This window comes from Cupressus sempervirens, chromosome 10 (genome assembly GCF_028749045.1).
Source record: "Cupressus sempervirens isolate cs-2001-9-10 chromosome 10, ASM2874904v1, whole genome shotgun sequence".
NCBI classification, from domain to species: domain Eukaryota; kingdom Viridiplantae; phylum Streptophyta; class Pinopsida; order Cupressales; family Cupressaceae; genus Cupressus; species Cupressus sempervirens.
Window position 1 is genome coordinate 3186719 of NC_143127.1, and position 14204 is coordinate 3200922.

Genomic DNA, 14204 nt, shown 5'->3' on the forward strand with positions numbered 1-14204 from the left:
GCACTTAAGCAATGTCTAGAGATGTCCATAATATCAGGACTATCATTTGTAAGATCATCATCTTACAAAGATTACCTTCTGTTTGTTTATTATCATGGTGTCCAGCAGATTTTGGCCCAAAGAACCATGATAACAGGCCTATCATATGTAAGATTGTCACCTTACAATGATTACCTTCTATTTATATATGTCAATGAAAGATCGTCACCTTTCATTACATATTTGAAACAACAATTATATAACCAAAATTAGATTGAAATCAACATATCAAGTTTTACCTTTAAACTATTTTGATTTGACATTTCCCTTTAGAACTTCTCCTCATAGAGAAGATATCATCCATAAGGGATTGCATCTCAAAAATTTCTCCCTCTAAACATCGATCCTGGGAAGTCAGGTCCTCTTGTTACTTCCTCAAAAACTCTCTTTTCCCAAGGATGCTTGACAAACTCATTACTCCCCCATGATATATCTAGGAGTAGGCCCATCAACATCATGCAGTCAACCACTTGGATTTCTAGACTCCCTCTGAATATCAATCTTCTAAGCTCCAATATTGCCTTCGAAGAAGTGTCACACTCCCTTTTAATGTAGAAGAATCTTAAAATCTCAATCATCAAAGATACTTGCTTCAAGATCCATCTTGATCATCAGGGTCTTTGGAACTACTATCATTAGATTTAGTCTGCACAATATTTGGTAGCATATATGAAGTACCAACCTTCTTTTCCTGTAAGAATATCCTCAAACATAAAGGAAAAGATCAAAGCAAATGACCCTTATAGTATGTATAGAATTACAAATAAATGAAGAGATAAATGTAAAAGATACAAGTACTTATCTACCCATGAGTATCATGGAATATCTCCTTTTCTAAGGATGCTTCAAGTGGGAATGAAACATTGCCTATTATTTCCCCCACAATGCAAAGTTACCACTCGTCTATCATTGAACACTTTCACATCATATCATGTACACAAGGGGTAGATCCGTTAAGATCACATAGTTGAATGAATTAGAGTCCTCTTTACTGTTACAATTTATCGATCATTGAAGATTCCATCACAACATGGTTTACTCCCTCTGAATCAATATGATCGAGATCACCAAAGATTGATTGAATCATATCATCTATCTGCTCCCTCTCTTTCAAAGTTGCCTAAAATATCAACCTCCCTCTTTTTCCTGAAATAACATTTTGATTTTACCTTTCTCCATCCACGATGACGAAAATGGAACTAATCATATTTCTCCATACATGGGTGTTTCAGAAAAAGACCCTTCACCATATTCACATATCCTTTATCTGCTCCTTCAGAGAGATGTGTCAGGGTCCCTCTTTATAGAAAAAAACTTTTAATAATCAAGTTTATAATATTAATGTCACATTATATATCATAGCACTTGAACCTATGTTTATTATCTCATTAGAGTAAAGAAACTTATTTCATAATTATTAATCCCAATATATATCACATATACTTGTTAGTTTCATTAATAAAGTGAGAACTTCTTATTAATGTCACATATGATAATTGAAGGCGATCAATTTCTTAAATCTATATTCACTAATTTCTTATAAGAAATAAACAAATAATACTTACCTCTTAACTTTATAAGATAAATATTCCTATAAATGGTGCAACTTATATATTCACTTCTCTGTCACAATTTTGTGGCATCGTTTAATGAATTGAGGCACACCTTTTGTTTTAACGCAATTGTTATTATCATGTATATCACATTTTAACAAACATTTCTACTTACTTCTTATTGGCCTTTATTGGCCACCTCTATGCTTGTCTCCCTTATTGTTTTAATGAGTTCCTTACTGTAAGGTGGTGGCACTCAGATTATTTTATTCGCTGTCCTATTTCCTTATTTCTTCGTTATGTATATTGCTGCATACCTTGAGTATGGAACACGTTTATGTCTTGGAGCCAAGCGACTAATATTTGAGTGTCAATCACTGCCATCTGCAGACGTCTCTCTTATCTTTATCATCGGTGGTCTTTGTTTTTGTTAAACAAAGTCTCCAAAGAAGTCTGAGCCTGGAGGAAAGGAGTGCATGTGAAATAACAGAACTTTGTTATCTTCAAAAAATATGTTCTTTAATATGCAATGTCCTGCCCATTGACTGGTCCAACCATTGGCAAATTTTCAACAAAAGATGTGATCACTATGTGAGATTTGCCATTTGAAGTGGTGTAAGTAACTTGCATGGAAAAACACGGTTGTTGAATCTGGAGTCACAGTGATTGCCGCTATTCCTTCAAATGTACCATCATTCCAATATATTCTGCCTCCTCCACCACATGAGCCCCAACAGATTTTGAACTAGACAGGAGTTTTCTGCTCCATGAGACGTCCAGACATAAAGGAGAGACTTCTTCGTTGAATGCATAATCCACAACATCATCACTGGACATTGCAATGGCATCTCCATCATTCTCTATAAATCTTATTTCAATTTGTTGGGCATCCCCATTCATCTTGAACAACTCAAAAGGAGTAGTCCTTAGCTCATACAGAGATAAGCCAGGTTTTACGATAAAATGTGTCTTTTCATCTTCATATTTAACATGTATAATGGGATTCAACAAAGAAAAAATATGAGCAGCTCAAGATCAAGCTTCTTTCCTAATGCTGGAACTAGCATGCTGTAGGGTATCAATCAACTCAAACAATAATGAGACTCCTTCCCCAATAGCTAGGGGTGGGGAAAGATCAACTGCAACTAGAGAAGGGTATCTAAGCAGCTTGTCTCCCTGAGACTTCCGGATATCAAAAAAATGTTCACTGTGCAGCATGCAATAATGTGGCAGAAAGGGCTACTTCTTCTCCTAACAAGTCTGATACAATGAATGTGTAGAACTCCAAGATGTTGCTGAGTTTGTATGCCAATAAAAGACTAGGTTGGGACTGCAAAACGTGCTCGACTCTTACTTTGAATGAACGTAAAACCCCTTTCAAAAATACAATCCAAAATAAAGGACATGTCTATTTCTGGTTTCACATATATCCCATCCACGTCTCTAGAAAAGCATCAAGTAGTAGGTTCAATGTTTACAGTCACGTCTGGACTAAAAAAAAATTGCAAGTATAAGCTCTCTTTCAGATGCCAAAGCCTGGTGAAGCCAGCCCAACATGTCACCAGCATAGCGTAACGGATTATGAGCATGCACTTCAATAGGTCTTGGCATTCCACTAGGGCCTCCACGAGTAAGGGCACTAATGAAGCGTCTGAACAAAGCATTGTGCCAAGTATTTGAACCTCTTCTGAATAGTCATGCTTACCATAAGTCATGCTACCTTTACTTCTCAATGCAATCAAAACATTATAACTTTGCAGATATCATGTGGCGGGTCTTCCTGTAATATTAACTTTGCCACTCAATATTACAATAATAGATAAGACGTCTATTATTAGTTAATGGTTATCTTGTAAATATCTTTAGCTTTAGTTTGCTTTCGTTTTTTGCTTTCTCTGGAATAGAATGTTTCTATTCTTTACGATCGTTTCCTAAGGAAACATCGTCTCATTCTTTTGTATAAATTGACCTTTCGGTCTCTGTTATTAACAAGCATGTATTTACCAATTACCTCGTAATATGGTATCAGAGCTAAATACTTAAATTTTTTCGGAAAAATTTATAATTTCTTCTTAAAATTATGTTTAAATTTTTCCAAAATTATTTCAGCTAAATTCTCCAAAACCCACCTAAGGTTTTCTGCTTGGAGAAATTCCCGAATTACGGGTCTGCAAATTGCATGAAAATCGTGGTCGTTTTGTACCATTCTCAGCTGGTATCTGAAAATCGCGATTTCTTTTGCCTAACATCTTCTGCAAATCGCGCTTTTTTTTTATTGGTATTTTTTACCACGGATTGTCTGGTCCTTCAGACTCACGGCTCTGTGTTTGGTAAAAATCGTGGCTTCTCTCTTCAGCAAGCTCACGTGGTATCAGTCGCGGCTCTGCGTTTTTTTCACAAACCTTTGCAAATCCGCCATCATTTGGAGTTCACACTCTGTCTTGCAACGTCTCAATCTCTAATCATTTGCTGGGAAGCAGATTCGACCATTTTTTATCAAGAAATCTGAAGTTTTTTCAAGTTTTTTTCAGCTAGGGCCATTTTTTTTCGAAACCCTAATTTTTGGGGTCGAAAAAATATTTTGTTTGCAGATTCTTGGTGGGTTTTTCGAGAGCTCAACTGGGTTGTCGTCCGTTTTTTCTGGGTGCCTCGATTTTTGTGCCTCGATTTTCGAGCCAGCAGATTCAAAAAACGACAGTAGATTCCTTCTAGGTTTTTCGAGCTCTCTTCTGGGTCATTCTTTGATTCTTCTGGGTCTTTCGAATTTTTGCCTCGAAGAACGTGCCTTCACAGATTTTCACAATTTTTCATTGAAAAACGTGCCATGGCATCTCTGACAAATATTCTGCTCGAACATAATTCCAAATTCAATGGTCGCAATTATGGAACCTGGAAGCAGCGCATCATTGCAATCTTTGAATATCGAAACACCGATCAACTTGTTCTGGGTGTTAAGCAGTGTCCGACTTCTCCGGGTCCTGATCAAGATACATGGGATCTGAACAATTGAGAGGCAGTAATGCTTCTCAAACTCTCCGTAGCTGATGACCAGCTTTCTCAGATTCCATCCGGCAAGACAGCGACCGAAATCTGGACACATCTCAAAGGTCTTCATGAGACTTCCGACAAGAGCAGAGCCTTCTTTCTGAAAAACACTCTGTTTTCTATTGTCATGGATGAGCGCACCTCGCTCCAGGCACACCTGAATCGGATTCAGGAAATCCGTGATCAGTTACTTGCCATCGGTTGCAAGATGGAGGAAGAGGATATTGTGGTAATCACTCTTCAGAGTTTACCAAATTCCTATGAGCATTTTATCGAGACTCTCAACATTACATCTACTGGTGTTGATCTAAAGTTCACTGATCTTTGCACCCTGCTACTTCAGCAAGATCGGTGGAAACAACAGTTCGGTAGCAGCTCCAGTTCCACCTCCACTGAGCAAGCCTTTGCTGCGAAATCCTTTCAGAAGGATAAGGGCAAGTTTCATCAACCATCTCAGCAGAAGTCTTCTGCTCCAACATCCGATGGTACCAAAAAGAAGAACATTCAATGCAACTACTGCCACAAGTATGGTCACATGAAGGTTGCATGTCGGAAACGCTTAGCTGCCCAGTCTAAGCAATCAGGTTCGCAACCCAAAGCGAACAGTGCAGAGCGCACTAAGCAGGCGAAATCTTCCTTTTACGCCTTCATGGCTAAAAGACCCGCAAATCATGTGCAGTCATCTGCCTAGTACATTGATTCAGGTGCCTCTCGACATTTCACTCACCGCAGAGACTGGTTTACTGACTACCAGCCTTATTCAGATTTTGTTATCTTTGGTGGTGGAAAAGAGTACACAGTTGTTGGTAAAGGCAACATTCAAATTCAGTCTATTGGGAGGAAGCTCATATTCCTTGATGTGTACTATGTTCCACGGATGGAACTAAATCTACTCTCGATCAGTCAGTTGCTGCAACATTCTCCACACTTGGCAGTCACCTTCAGTTCACATCAGTGCACCATCATTGATCGGGCGACTAAGTCTACTATTGCAGTTGGTCTTGAGGATCATGGTCTTTTCAAACTTACTGATTCTGGTGATTCTCAGGACTTAGCTATGGCTGCTCGGCGATCTTCGATCAGCACACTTTGGCATCAGCGATATGGGCACTTAAATGTGCATTATCTCTCACAACTTGCTTGGGATGAGCTTGTTCTTGGTTTGCTAGAGATTCAAACCCAACACCTTGGAGTTTGTGACGCATGTCAGGCTGGGAAGCAACATCGCACACCTTTCCCCAATGGCGATTCTTGGCGAGCTTCTCAAGTACTTCAGCTTGTTCATGCTGATATCTGCGGCCCTATGGCCACTCCTTCTGTTCTTGGGTACAGGTATTTTCTGTTGTTTGTAGATGATTTCAGTAGAAAAATGTGGGTGTATTTCCTTAAAAAGAAATCCGATGCATTTACTGTATTTCAGAAGTTTAAACCCTTAGTTGAAAAAGAGTCTGGGAAATCTATTATTACTATTAGATCAGACAATGGGGGGGAATTTTGTTCTACTGTTTTCTCCAGCTTCTTGGATACACATGGCATCCAACGCCAGTTCACCACACCCCACACGCCACAACAGAACAGTATAGTTGAACGTCAGAACAGGACAATCACCGAGATGGCTCGTTCCATGCTTGAACACAGACATGTTCCGAAGCGTTTTTGGGCAGAAACAGTTAACACTGCAGTTTATCTGTTGAACCGGTCACCCACAGTGGCGGTCAAAGGTAAAACTTCGGAAGAGGCCTGGTCAGGTCGCAAGCCCAGAATCAGTCACCTGAAGGTTTTTGGCTCTCTTGCTTTTGTTTGGATCCCTGATGCTTCATGCACCAAGTTGGATGCCAAGAGTCAGAAACTGATGCTTGTTGGATATAGCAGTCTTCACAAAGCCTACCGCCTTATTGATGTTGAGACATCTCGTCTCATATACAGCCGCGATGTAGTCTTTGATGAGCAGCGAGGACCATTCATGTTTGTTTCTCCTGTTCTTGATCCAGCAGACCAGCCTATGCAGGTTCATGATTTGGGAGTTCGGCTTCCATTAGGTCCACCTGATGGGAGGGCTCCAGTAGCTCCTCCAGCTCCAGTCCTGCCAGTGATACCTGCACAGACACCTCCGGCTTCTCCTACAGGATCACCTCGTTTTGAAGATGCTTCACCTGAGTTTGATCCAGATTCTTCTGATCAAGATCCTGCTGATCAAGCATCTCCTAGTACTACTGTTAGTCATTCTCCTCTCCGGCCTAAGTGGTGGGCTAAGACACTTGCTGATCTTCATGATGATGAGCTCATTGATGGGAGAAGTGCTCGGAAAAAGAGCAAAACTATAGATTCTGTTAACTTTGCTCTTATGGCCAACATTCACAGTGTGTTTGAACCTCAAACATATTCCGAGGCTAAAGGAATTCCAGAGTGGGAACAGGCCATGCAATCTGAACACCAGAGCCTGCTGAAGAACAACACTTGGATCCTTTCTGATCTTCCCCCAGGGAAGAAACCCATTAGCTGCAAATGGGTCTACAAAATCAAATACAAATCAGATGGTACTTTGGATAAGTACAAAGCTCGTTTAGTGGCAAAGGGCTTTTCTCAGCGTCAGGGCATTGATTATGAGGAGACCTTTGCTCCTACTGCAAACATGAGCACCATCAGATTAGTCCTAGCCATGGCAGCACAGTTTGGCTGGAAGGTCCATCAGATGGACGTAAAGAGTGCTTTCCTGAATGGTGATCTCCATGAAGAGGTCTACATGACGCAGCCTCCTGGTTTCAAGGTTGCTGGTAAAGACCATCAGGTTCTCAGATTGGTAAAAGCTCTCTATGGTTTGAAGCAGACCCCTCGGACATGGTACATCAAGATTGATACGTACCTCAGTGATCAAGGCTTCAAGAGGAGTTCTTCAGACTCAAATCTGTACATCAAGACTACTAACAGTGACATCATCCTTCTGGTTATCTATGTGGATGATCTGATCATCACTGGCAGTTCGGCATCTTTGATTCAAGGAATCAAACAACACTTATGCCAGTCTTTTGATATGACTGACCTTGGGCTCATGCATTATTGCTTAGGTGTTGAAGTTTGGTAACAATCTTCTGGTATATTCATCTCTCAGTCCAAATATGCCAGGGCCTTGTTAGACAAATTCCGAATGCAGGATTGCAAACCTGCATCTACACCTATGGAGAAAGGTCTCAAGTTATCAGCCAAGTCTGATTCTCCTTCCGTTGATGATACTACGTATAAGCAACTAGTAGGCAGCCTCATCTACCTATCTGCTACTAGGCCTGATATTATCTGCTACTAGGCCTGATATCAGCTTCGCAGTCAGCTATATTTCACGCTTTATGACAGCTCCTAAGGCTGATCATTGGATGGCAGCAAAGCGTGTGCTTCGTTATGTGAAGGGCACTTCTGATTATGGACTTCTGTATTCTCGGAGTTCTAATCCTAAACTCAATGGGTTCACAGATTCAAACTGGGCAGGCTCTGTTGATGATAAAAAGTCAACATCTGGATATGTATTCAGTTTGGGATCCGGTGCAGTCACATGGACCAGCAAGAAGCAGCAGGCAGTTTCTCTCTCTTCTACAGAGGGACTGTTAAGGCAGGATGTGAAGCTGTCTGGCTTCGTCAGATGCTTGGGGATATGCAGATGTCACCAGCAGGACCGACTACTCTGTTTGTTGATAACGAAGGCGTTATCAAGTTAGCACGGAATCCAGTCTTCCATGAATGAACCAAGCATGTGGATGTTCATTGTCATTACATACGACAGCTGGTTGAAGACGGAACTATAGATCTGCAGTATGTTCCTACCACAGATCAGACTGCAGACATTCTCACCAAGCCTCTTGGTCCTGATAAGTTTGTCAAATTCAGAGGACAGCTTGGTGTGTTAGATAAACCATTAAGGGAGGGTATTACAATAATAGATAAGACGTCTATTAGTAGTTAATGGTTATCTTTGTAAATATCTTTAGCTTTAGTTTGCTTTCGTTTTTTGCTTTCTCTGAAATAGAATGTTTCTATTCTTTACGATCGTTTCCTAAGGAAACATCGTCTCATTCTTTTGTATAAATTGACCTTTCGATCTCTGTTATTAACAAGCAAGTATTTACCAATTACCTCGTAATACTCAACCGATATATTATAGTATTATAACATTAAGGGAATTGATTCAGTTCATGTATGACAGCATCAACATGCTTTGGCAATGAGATCTATTACTTCCACGTTGACAAATACTATTTTGACTGACTTTATAATTTCTATACAGTCACGTCTTGTGTTATATGCATTGAATCTGATGACATTATAAACTCTTATATTATCCTTTTCATATTATCTACACTTGCAGTCTAGCTCTGATACCATGTTAAAGTAACTAAGATCGTTTCTGCAAATGTACTTTCATTGCCATTGTAATTGATGATTTCCAAATGAAGATTTGGATCTCATATATGTATAATATGAGAAGAGATATGTCTCTATAGTTAATCACCATTTAGATTATCAATAACTATATGCATAACTTATCTTTAAGATTTAGATAATATTAATATATTAACCATATATGTAATATAATTTTATATTATTATATTATTATATTATTATATAATAATATATAATGCATAATATATATAATACATATTATATTACATATATCATATATATATTATATATATGAGATATATAATGCATAATATATAATATATATTATATTACATATATAATATATATTATATATATAAGAATCACGAATAACAATTTATCTGAAAAGATAAACACAGATTAACTTATATCAAATAATCAATATTTTACTTCTACTGATGCTAAAACATTAACAGACTGGAGGCATAGACATTAAGAATGAGCTATTTGATAAAATGCCACAACACTTGCAGAATATGAAATGATCAACAAAGTCAACAAAGGCTGCTGGTTGACTTGCATACGGAATGAGGAAGCACAGACTCAGCATGTAAAATGTTTCTCAGAACACAACAAAGAGATGTCATTGCAAGGAGAGAAAAGGAATCACCACGAATTATATGCAAAGGAATAATGTTTTAATCACTTCCAAACAAGTGGAAATGGTAGTTGGGCATTGTATGCATGAGACCAAAACAATGAGTTCCAATCATATGATGGAACAGTAAGTTAAAATATGAAGGTGGAAACATAGCACGTGAGGAGCTTCACTAGCTGTCTCAAGAGATGTACGGTAATAGGACACAAATGCACTTAGTAGCCAATCTGTCACAAAGTTCTATGTTACATATGTTTACAAAATGTCAATTCATAGAGAATGCATATTAACTGTTTGACATAATGCCTCATCGAATTTCATGATTGCACAATATCTAACAAAATGGATTAATCAAAAGCCTGTTGAAATGTTCAAGAACATGCAATTTTCATGTGTAAAATCTGGACATGCACCAAAATAGAGGCTTTCAGATAGGGTATGGATATTCATCAAAAGAATAGTGAAGAGTGGATTTCTATCAAATGATAAAGTTGCAATTATTAAACATAGAGTGCATGCACAAGTCCTGCAAACTGTTGACTAAAACCACTCAAAAAAATGTGTTCCTACTGTGATGACCACATTTACAGAAAAAAAAATATGTTTGAAAATACTTAGGAAACTTCCAACAAAATGTAATCAGCAGGTATAAAGACAAATTCTTTGCCAAAAGATCAAGTATTGGTTATTAAAATGCGTTAAAAACAATTATTGATGTCAGATGTTACAGTTGGAAATGATATTGTATACATACATGGAAATTATGGAAAACAAACAAGGCATATGAAACATTTCATAAAATGCCCAAAAACATCATCGCAAGAAATTAAGTCAATTTTTGCATTGATATGCAATATGATTTGTTGGGAAGGCTTTAAAAACTTAGAAATAAAAGTAATTGGCAGGTCTAAAGCCAAATTCCACAATCATTTCTAGCAGCCTCTGCCACTATGTCAAATTTGGATCTTGGCAACCAGTCATGCACAACCACTGAAGCATACTTTGATTGTTCCTTGTTAGATGGTATAGTAGGAAATGTCCTGGAATTTCCAAAAAAAACATGAGCCTTTCAAGCACATTAATTCCGCAGATGTAAATCCAAGATTTACAACTGACAATATGATTTCCCAAATATGCAGCCAATGCAAGAAGGATCGAACATATGATAGAGGAATGAGAAATCTTCTCAAATTCATGGTTTTAAAATTGTGCAGAAATTCATGCATTCATAAGTATGACCAAATCTCTTGAAGAAACACGGTCTCATAGTGCCCTATGATCTCTGGAAATATGGGACATGCGAACTGGCTCAAATAAGTATCATCTTATGGAACATGATTACAGGAAGGGTGTGTTCCCTCCATTACTCATAACATCCTCCCCTGCCCATACAAAAATAGGAGCCTCGAAACAACCTATACGCATGTACATGTAGAATCGCAGAAAAAGTCTTGAACTGGTTGACAGAATTGTACAAAGAGAGGTCATCTCATGAAATGCAATAACTTCAATATAGAGTAAGTTTTAAAATAAAAAAATTTGAATTAAGAGGAAAAAATTAAATTAAAAAACATTTAAATTCTTCAAATTCATAGCTTCAACAGACAGTGATGGACTTCCTTCCACAGGCTTTGCAAACAGATGCAGTGCTTCCTTGATCCTTCCACACACAGCACAGAGATGCACATCAACTTCCACAGATGGTGCGAGCAAACAAATATCCCAAGCCTTTCCCTTTCTGGAAACGATAAAATGAAAAACACAACCCTAATTTGTAACTTTAAAAGTTCCACTTTATTGAAAAGATTTTTTGCAGAAAATTTCACAATTTTTGGTGAGTTTTTGGTCAAAATCGCACAGGAATATTCTGAAAACTCTGGTCACGAGAAAATCAGAAATAATATTGTTTTGCAAAAACTACGACAATATACCACAATATCTGCCATATATTGCAGAGATTTTCATCTATGCTTTTACCATCGATAGAAATTAAAAAAGGATGGCTTTGTTCATACATCAACTACTCACATTTACTGTTTTTTCGTTGTAGGTCCGTTATTTTGTTCATGCTAATAGTTTTCAGTATTTGATTGGAAATTTACAATTGACAATAATGAGTTCCCACATGCATATTAAAAATTTCTTTAACTGCAACAGACCTGTACTTCTGAATCTCTGATATTCTCTTTGTTATTCCTTTGGCAAGTTCAAAAAGAAGCTACAATTTTTTTCTCACATTAGACCAAAATAGGAGGAGTCAATTAGCCAACAAGTAAAGACCTAAAAAGCAAGTGCTAAGAAATTTCAACATCCCCTCTGTTCAACAACCAGTGTAAGTCTCATTAGTAAAATTCAGGGTTTCCAGGAAGAGATTTTAAGTTATGTACTGAATGTTAAGACACGGTTCACTCTTCGTTTCCTACACAAGCATGCAGAGAGCGGGTGAGTAGAGTCATGAAAAGTTCCAAAGAGAAAGCTTCATAATCATCACATTGATAAACAAAAAGACCAATTTTATGTAGGAAACTTAGACCTGCACCTCAATAAGGTCATTAAACTTCTTGCTGCTTATTAATTTTCCTTGTCTATAGCTTTTCCTTGTGCTAGGGAGTATTTATTTTCCCTTCACATATTTAATTTAAGCTTGCTTAGGTTATTACAAGTGGTTAATATGAGGACATTTGGCAAAATACTTGAGCAACATGTGTCACTGACTCCCACAAATGGGTAATTGAGTTACACACCTTCTTTTGACTTCTTCTGCCACCTCCCATAACAACTATTCTGTCATTTCCTAAGTGAGTTATGGGGTAATCGGGTTCATATTCTCTTTTACCTTTATTTGCCAGCTCCTGTAACTCCTTTTTTGTCTTCATGTAAGGAGGTTATTGCACTTGTTTTAGCATTTATCAGGTATGAAAATCTGTTGATCTTCGATCATCTGTTGCTTGGAGTTGCATGCGATCTATAACTGACATCAAATCTTGACTCAGTTCTTGTTTCTCACCGAACCCATCACAAGGTACACAAGTAACACCAAATAATCATTGAGCCAAAACAGATTAACATAATCTCAAGAGAACAATATATCCCTCCTCAAGTATATGTCAAGTACTGCGGCAGGAAGAAAAGGCAAGAAGGTTGCTCATCTGCAATATATTTCATTACAAGGGAACTTAACTGTAAAGCTATCATCCACTCTTTCTCAGAAAGGCAGAAAGTTCAACCAAGACGGAAAAATAAATAAATTAAAGAAGAAAATTTCTTAAGAACTGCAAATTGCAAAACTACCCGTCTTCATCCTGTAAGCAAATAGAAACCTATTTTGCAGCACCCACGAGGCAAAATCAGAAATTACAAAGACTCGTTTTGGGTGGTTTTCATAAGTTTTGGGTGATTTTTACTGCATTTTGAACAATTTAATTTACCAAGTTTCCCAAGCATTTTTGGCTTAATCATAATCTCCAAACAATGAGTAGTACCCCTAAATAATGCAGTCATCGTGTCATCAAGGGCAAGCCACAAACCCAAACATAAATTCAACAAGCAAAAAAATGAACAAACGGAATGTAATAGAAGTAACAGAAAGCTATGTCAAAAACTCCTATAATTTGAACCGCTCTAGAATCCATTGAATGTTCCGAATTTCGTCGAGAAGCATACAAGGCGTGCCTTGTGATAAATAGGTCAAAGATGCTAATGGAAACCCTGAATATTTTAGATTAGATTGATTCCTGCTTATAATTTCAAGCAGTAAGTTTGTAATTTGAAATTCCCAATAAATAGGCAGGTCGGGATTCCTACGTGAATGTTTATGGAAAGGAAGGGTTACAATGAGCCAGAAACTAGCTAATTAGATGTTATAGTTTAAAAAAATCGAAGAGAAAAAGGAAAATGAAAAACTGAACATACCATTCTGACATAGGGGTTATCGCCGAGGCAGGACTCGCATATGATGGGGAAATCAGATCGCTCCCAACCATCTGCCTCCGTGTCCCGCAGAAGCCTGTGAGCCATATTTCCCCCTTTAAATCTTTAACAAATGCACTGAAATAATATTCGCTATGGCGATTACTCAGTTCAACGCACGATTTGTCCAAATGAAAGAAATTTTGGAAGGAGCAGCCTGCAAGTGTGCAAAGAGGAGGCGAGTGAGCAGAAAATACTTGTGGTTTAATATGGATCGTTCTAAAATATCAGAATAAGCGTGAGAGGTGGTCAATTATTTTACTCTGAACTATTAAATAAAATTTGATTGTATTATTTTTTTTTTAAGTAGTAGTCTAAAAGATCTAATCAAACAAGAGATGCAATGAGTCAAATTCCTCTTAATAATTAGAAAAGAAGGGAAATAGAGATTTATACATAGAAATTAGAAAAGAAGGGAAATAGAGATTTATACATAGAAATGAAAGATACAAAAAAAAGAGAAAATGATATGTTATTATAAAGACAAGTAAATGTAGAATGACATAAGAAAATTTTTAAAATATTAATAATTATATTCTTTTAAGAATTATATAAATAATAATAGAAATTAT

The 14204-nt window shown here is 37.4% G+C and overlaps 1 protein-coding gene across 1 annotated transcript in view; it reads right to left on the bottom strand.

Moving 5' to 3' along the window:
* The window catches only part of LOC149532262 (zinc finger CCCH domain-containing protein 40-like), a 33229-nt gene extending 19417 nt beyond the window's left edge, over positions 1-13812 (bottom strand). The window contains exon 1 of the mRNA XM_089803628.1: positions 13576-13812. Coding sequence (XP_089659754.1) covers positions 13576-13680 — 105 coding nt within the window. The 5' untranslated portion in view covers positions 13681-13812. The remainder of the gene's footprint in view (positions 1-13575) is intronic.
* Between the last annotated feature and the right edge of the window lie 392 nt (positions 13813-14204).